Source organism: Typopeltis vanoorti, chromosome 10, assembly GCF_054136105.1.
Source record: "Typopeltis vanoorti isolate ZY-2024b chromosome 10, IOZ_Tvanoo_1.0, whole genome shotgun sequence".
NCBI classification, from domain to species: Eukaryota; Metazoa; Arthropoda; class Arachnida; order Uropygi; family Thelyphonidae; genus Typopeltis; species Typopeltis vanoorti.
Window position 1 is genome coordinate 111,182,126 of NC_143558.1, and position 7,539 is coordinate 111,189,664.

Below are 7,539 nucleotides of genomic sequence, written 5' to 3' on the forward strand. Positions count from 1 at the left end.
CGACAGCGCACTGGAGACAATTGTATATAAGGTGTGCCCCACAACCGATACCGATACGTCATCAATTGCTAAGGTTTGAAATGAGTCTCCTTGTTCTTAATATTTAGTTTTATGTCTTATTAAAGATTTTGATTATCCTATCTTCAGTTGATCATATACTGTCACAGATCTATCACCCTTCAGAAGGAGCATTTAAAAGAACAAAAATGACACAAATGAATCCTTTCTCGAAGACTGTCTCGCTTCCCTGTAAAAATGATGCTTGCAATTATAGAGTTAGGTCACTTGAAGACAGACTTATAAGTTTTAGTCGCGGACATGAGTACCTTTTTCTAATCCTTTCTAATCAACATATAATTTCTGATACGGGAAATTAAGGTGTTCTTCTAGGAAATTCAGGTCTTTAATCTCAAAAACAGCTTCCATAGATAGCTTCTTGTTCTACTTTTGTTTTAACTCATTCTATGAAAACCTTCTTTCACATTGATCAGGTAACAACTATTCACAAATCATCTGTGATGGCTGGAGGGTGTAGAGCGTCTACCTGCATCTTTAAAATTTTGGTGAGGGCTAAAGAGCCTTCGCCTACTTTAAGTTAAAGTTGCTTGGTTATTTAATTATCATTATTTATTACCTTATTATTATATATAGGAAATACAGAGAATCTGATAACCGAGTCTAGAGTAGCATTATACAGCTGCAGTTAATGAATCACAGATCTTGAATTAAACTAAAAGTTTTATTTCACAAAGTGAACTATACTATAACCTTCAATTTTAGATGACGGACTAATATTATAAATTCATCAGTATATTTTATTAATTTATTATTATTATTTTTTTTTAAGAATTAACACTTCAGATCGATTGGGCGACTTGGCTAATATACTTAATTTCATACATTCGTACTTTCACTTTAACGACAAATTCATATGGCGGCAAATTTTGGGGCCAGCGGGTATCTAGTTTACTAACTCGTTGTTTCGTAGTTTTGTGAGTAGTGATTATTTCTAGTTTAAAGTTAACATAATCTTAAAACCATGGATTTTCTTGAGTTTCCCGATATTTTTAAAGAAGATAAAGGTGCCATGACCTCTGGACGATTGAAAATGACTAACCAAGGAATTGTTTTTAAGAACAACAAAACTGGAAAAGTCGATCAGATTCAAGGATCGGATATTGAAAATGCAAAATTTCAGCGTTTAGCTGCAGGGAATGGATTGCGTGTGATGTTGAAAAACGGGCAGCTTCTAAGATTTGGTGGCTTTCAGGAATCAGAGTTCGACAAGTTATCTAAATTTTTATCAATGAATTTTGACATTGATTTAAAAAACAAAGAATTCTGCCTTAAAGGATGGAATTGGGGTACAGCAAAATTTCATGGATCATTGTTGTCATTTGATGTAGATAAAACAACAGCATTCGAAATTCCCCTCAGCAATGTATCCCATTGTACAAATGCTAAAAATGAAATTACGTTAGAATTCCACCAGAATGATGACGCTACTGTATCTCTTATGGAGTTGCGTTTTCACATTCCTACAGATGCATCATCAGAACATGATCCTGTTCAAGCATTTGTTGATAATGTGGTTGCGAAAGCTAGTATTATTCAGGCCACAGGTGATGCCATTGCCACCTTCAAAGAATTGCAGTGTCTCACTCCTAGAGGCCGTTATGATATTAAAATATTTCCATCCTTTATTCAGCTTCATGGTAAAACATTTGACTACAAGATTCCATTAACTACTGTTTTGCGACTGTTTCTTTTACCACATAAAGATGGAAGGCAGATGTTTTTTGTGTTAAGTTTGGATCCACCCATCAAACAAGGCCAAACCAGATATCATTTTCTCATTTTACTGTTTAATAAAGAGGATGACATTACATTAGAGTTGAGCCTTTCAGAAGAAGAAATAAAAGAAAGGTATGAAGATAAACTTCAAAAGGAAATGTGTGGTCCAACATTTGAAGTGATAAGTCGTGTTATGAAAGCATTAGTGCAAAGAAAGATAACAGTACCAGGTTCTTTTAAAGGGCACAGTGGAACACAAGCTATTACTTGTTCATATCGAGCTGGAAATGGGCTTTTATATCCTTTAGAAAGGGGTCTTATATATGTTCACAAGCCTCCCAATCATATTCGCTTTGATGAGATTGCATGCGTTAATTTTGCCCGAAGTGGAGGTAGTACCCGTTCATTTGATTTTGAAATAGAAACAAAAGCAGGAGTTATGCATACATTCAGTAGCATTGAAAAAGAAGAATATGCCAAACTTTTTGACTTTGTGACTAGCAAGAAACTTAGAATTAAAAATAGAGGCTCAGATCTTAATCCCAAGGAAAAACCTACATACAATGAAGAAGAGCTTGTTGACTCTGACATTGAAGATGAACCTGATGCCTATCTGCAGAGAGTAAAGGATGAGGGTAGACAAAGAGCTGTGGAGGGTGGAGGAACATCTGAGGATGAATCTGATGAATCATTTAATCCTGGTGATAGTGGTAGTGAAGTAGCAGAAGAATATGACAGTAACCCTCCAACAAGTTCTGATAGTGAAGAAGGAGAGGGTGACAAGTCTGGGAAGGAATCAGGTGGAGAATCACAGGAGGAAAGCAAGAAGAAAAATATAAAAACAAAGGAGCCAAAAAAATCAAAAACTGCCAAAACGGTGAAAGAACCTGGAATGAGGAAGAAGAGACAAAAAAAAGAGAGGGATGAGAATAAACCTAAACGACCATCATCAGCATACTTTTTATGGTTGAATGAAAGTCGAGAAAAGATCAAAAAAGAATTTCCTGGAATATCTGTTACAGAACTGAGTAAGAAAGCTGGAGAAATGTGGAAAGAACTTTCAGATAAAACAAAATGGGAAGAATTAGCTGCAGAAGCAAGAAAAGAATATGAGAAAGCTATGGCTGAATATAAAAGTGGTGGTGGCGGTATAAAATCCGAACCAAAAGAAAAGGAAAAGGATATAAAAGAAAAGAAATCCTCAAAACCTTCAGTAAAGTCACCTGTAAAATCTCCAGTCAAGTCTCCTACAAAATCAGGATCTTTCAAAAGTAAAGAATATATTACTAGTTCTGAAGAGTCATCTAGTGATAGTGAGGATAAGCCTTTAAAACCAAAAAAAGAAATAAAAATGGAAGTTGACGATGATGGTGAAGGTGAACCACCGTCTTCTAAAACTCCTAAAAAAGGTAAAGAAAGAAAAGCATCATTAAAACCAAAAAAGGAAATTAAAATGGAAGTAGATGATGAGGAGGATGAACCCATTTTGAGTACACCACCATCTTCTGATGAAGAGTCAGAATCGGACTGAATCAAACTTCCATTTCAAAATACATGCTATTTTGTTCCATGTTAAAGTGAATTATGCTTGACATCCAAATTCAGGTATGGATTTTTATTTTATGTGAGATAGCTAATCTATAACAGATCTTCAATGGCTCATGAACTGTTTTGAAAATGCATAGGATGTGTAAGATTAGTTCTTTCTGATGTATAAAATGTTTTTGTAATATATTAAGGAGTGATGGTTTTGTAAAAGAAAAACATTATCCATTTATGATGATTTGGATGATGATTCATTGGATGAAAATGATCCAGAACATTTTCCCATATGCTCAGAATTGCTGATTTCAATAGAATGTATGGAACTTGATCAGTGAGAAATATGACATTATATATTTATTCTACAGACTAGGTTCATTTTGGATTGTATCAAAAAATATAGATCTGGTTATATAAATGCTGTATAGGACAGAAATCATCAATATATGAATAAAATTACGAAAGTTTAAAATGTATTCTGTGTAGTAAGTGCTATTTGCATCAGCATTCGAGTATCGGAAAGTACTTACATTATAGTAATACAAGAAACTAGTGAAACAGTGTTGAACTGTCTCTTAAAGAGGCATTTTACAATGTGAAATTTAAATCTGATTCTGTAACCAAGAAAAGCATTTTTTGTGACATGAGAAGTTAACTTTGTGTTTGAAAAACTAATGCAGATTATTTTAATTAATCCTTAATTTGTTTTTATTTAGCACTTTCTATATATCACTGTTTTTTGATGTCTACAGTTTTGCATTTCTCTATATTAAAGTAATTAGACTACTGCAGAGATTTTTTATAATTTGCCCATGATTATTTACTTTGGGACTAGCAATGCAGGTTTCAGATATAAATTTTTAATTTAAGTTAGTAGTTATGAAGTATGAATTTCATAGCTTTGAAACTATTGAATGAGCCCTGTTTCAAGCTTACCTTTTTTTTTTTAAGACATCCCAAACATTGTTTATGCTATCTTATGTTTTTAAATCACACTTTTTGAGAGAGGGAAAAAAAAAAAAAACATTCTTGGTCATGTATTTGTAATTAATTTAACAAATATAAATTGCAATATTTTAATTTCTCATATACAGCTTATTAGTTATATATAGACCTGAAACCTGTATTATATAAAGTAACCTTTATTTAATTGAATTTGCACTATTATTACAGAAATTGCAATGCTGTATTTAATTTTTTTTTCTTTTTCAATGTAATAAATACATTAAAACATGAATAATTCTGGTATTTTTTGGAGGAAAATATCACAAAACCACATAAGTACATTAAGGAATATTGTGTGACTTACACCCATTAGAGGTTGTAAACTGATAGTACATTATTACTGTAGGTGGAATAAGGATTTTTTTTTCCTGTTTTTATTATTAATTATACAAGCATATGTTTATATTTTTTTATTTGTTTTTTACATAATCTGGAAACCCTAACTCCAAGAGGCTGAATGTGAACTCTTTCTGAAAGCTAGTAAGTGAGGCAAGTGTATAAGAGGATTATCATTAGGTGAGAGATGAAATCAGTCATCTAATGACAATCATGAACTTGTGCTGATGGTGGGATTTGAATTTTAACCAATCGGTTGGGGAGTGGATATGCACACAACTCATTATTCAGTTATTCATATTTTGTTGTTGTATTATCTCTTCTCCAGATCTGAAAAGAAAAAGGGTTTTGTGGGTTTTGGATCTTATAATTTTACCAGTACAATCTTCTATCTCTGTATGAAGAAGATTTGTTGGTAGATCTCTCCTCAGATAAAATGAAAATTTTGTAGACCAATTTGTCACTTAATAAAGTTTGGGAAAACTCATAGGGAATATAGCCTTTAAGTTAAAAGACATTTAAGATTGTACTCTTTTCAACATACCTATACTAAATGGATTCTCAGAGGTCATTGCAACCCTTACAACACATTGAAATAGGTTGAATGTGATGCTTACTTTAAGAATAGCAAACATTACATCAAACATCATTGATTCTGTTTGGCAAGCTCATATTTCTCATTTGGATTTGTGTATTTTTGTGAGTTAATATTTTTATTAAATTGGCTTATTTTTACAAACTTGTGTTGTTGTAATGTTATGTGTCTTATATTTTCTTGATTAACATATTCTGCACATAACTGTTCATTGATTGCAGGCAATAGACAGTGAGCCTGGAATCAATTTCAATGGTTTAAACATAAATAATGTCAAAGAACCCAAAATTTGCAAGAACCCCAAATGAACTACAAAAGTTGATAAACAAGCTAAACGAAACCTGTAAAACATATGACATGACAATAAATATACAAAAGACAAAAGTGATGAAAATAGGGAGGAACAGAACTACCATCTCAGCCACCCTAAATGGAGAACAAATAGAACACGTAGACAACTTCATATCTCTTGGATCAAAACTAACAGAAACAATAGATGAACTCAAAACAATCAAACACAGAATAGCGATAGGATGGACCACCATGGGAAAATTACAGAAAATCTGGAAAACAAACAAGATATCTAAGCAAGCCAAAATCCAATTATATGAATCAGTAATTATGCCAACAGTCATCTATGGAGCAGAAGTGTGGACGAAAAGAGAAGAGAAAAAACTGCAGGCATTTGAAATGAAATGCTTAAGAAAAATAAATAGAACAAGTTGGATAGAAGAGAAAACAACAGCACAGTCAGACAAGAATTATTGTATAAAAAGACAATAATAGAAAAAATTAGAAAACAACAATGGAGATGGTTTGGCCACACTGTATGCATGGACGCAGACAGACTTCCTAACGTCCTAATCAGTACTTTTCCAACTGAAAAAAGATGACCTGGAAGACCAAGAATTACCTGGCTGAAATTAATAAAGAACATCTCGGGATGCAGAACTTATAAGGAACTTTTTCGAACAGCAAGGAATAGAGAAGACTGGAAGATCCTGCTCAAGAGAAGAAGAAACTGTTCATTATAACGTCTTTCTGATGTTGGGTTCTATAGTTTCAAAGTTTAATTGCTCTAACTCAAGTCATCAGGTATGTTGTGAGGCTACTAAATATCAATTCCTTCCCAGATTATTTTCTTGTAGACTCTTCCTACCGCTGACTACATATTGAACAAAATTGTCGACTCCTGTTCTTGATTTTGGTGAATAAGCTTGCTTATCCTTCTTATGTAACTAATTATTACTTTCAATTTAATTTTGTGTTTGCCTTGGAACTGTATCATACACCTTTCGAAGATCTACACAACTTAAGCAGAATCTTTGTTTTTTGTTTGGCAAAATCTGATCCTGATTTTGCTGGAACCCAGCTGTTATTATCATTATGAGTCAGTAAAAAACAGTATCAGACCACTCCTTCAACTGCTTGACCATTCTCACTATGCTATGAGGCAATGCATTTCATGGTTTTTACCACCTTCCAGGGATGGCACCTTGTCTTCGCTCCTTCCCCTTATTCCACCAATCAAAAGAACTCCTTGGTGTTCACCCCGTAATTGCCTCTCAACAGTTTGTCTCAATCATATCACCTCTTCTTTTTCTATCCACCAAGCTCTGCAGGCCACATCCCTTCAGCTGATCCTCATAACTAACATTGTACAGTGTTGAAGCCATCTTTGTTATCTGTACCCTTTCCACAGTTAATTTATCCCCTTCAAATCCTGGGGCTAAATTTGAGCACGATAGTCCAGATTTGGTCTGATCAGGGCTTTATACAATGGAATGACTACTCTTTTATCTCTGCAGGTCAGTATCCTTCTCAGTATTGTACCAATCCTGGATTACCTTCACCACTTTTATTTCCCTGAATTTCAGATTTCTATCAGTTGTCATCCCCACCCCAAATATTCCTTGCCTCCCCCCAGTTCCTCCAGCAGAGTATGCAGCCTCCCATTGATGTATCCCAAATTTTAAGACTTTATGTTTAGCTGAATTAAAATGACCCTTCCCTATTCATTTGCCCATCTGTCCAGTTTATTCAGATCCTCCTGATGGGCTACCCGCATCTGTACTATTACTAATAACTCTTCCCAGCTTCACATCATCTGCAACCTAACTGAATATTAGAGACTATTAGAGAGCAAAAGGAAAGGGTGAAAGAAATGATTGTTGTGGCAGGTACGAATGATTTGAAAGGAGATAAAATGGAAATGATAGAAGACCTGAATGAATTGTTTGAGGTAGCAAAAGAAAAGAGTGAGAGAG

At 33.9% G+C, this 7,539-nt stretch overlaps 1 protein-coding gene across 1 annotated transcript; it reads left to right on the forward strand.

The window, feature by feature from the left end:
• Window positions 1-931: 931 nt before the first annotated feature.
• Window positions 932-3,810, forward strand: Ssrp (structure specific recognition protein). The gene has a single exon (XM_090399814.1). The coding sequence runs from the start codon at window positions 1,040-1,042 to the stop codon at window positions 3,323-3,325; it is 2,286 nt and encodes a 761-aa protein (XP_090255940.1). The 5' UTR covers window positions 932-1,039; the 3' UTR covers window positions 3,326-3,810.
• Window positions 3,811-7,539: the final 3,729 nt, after the last annotated feature.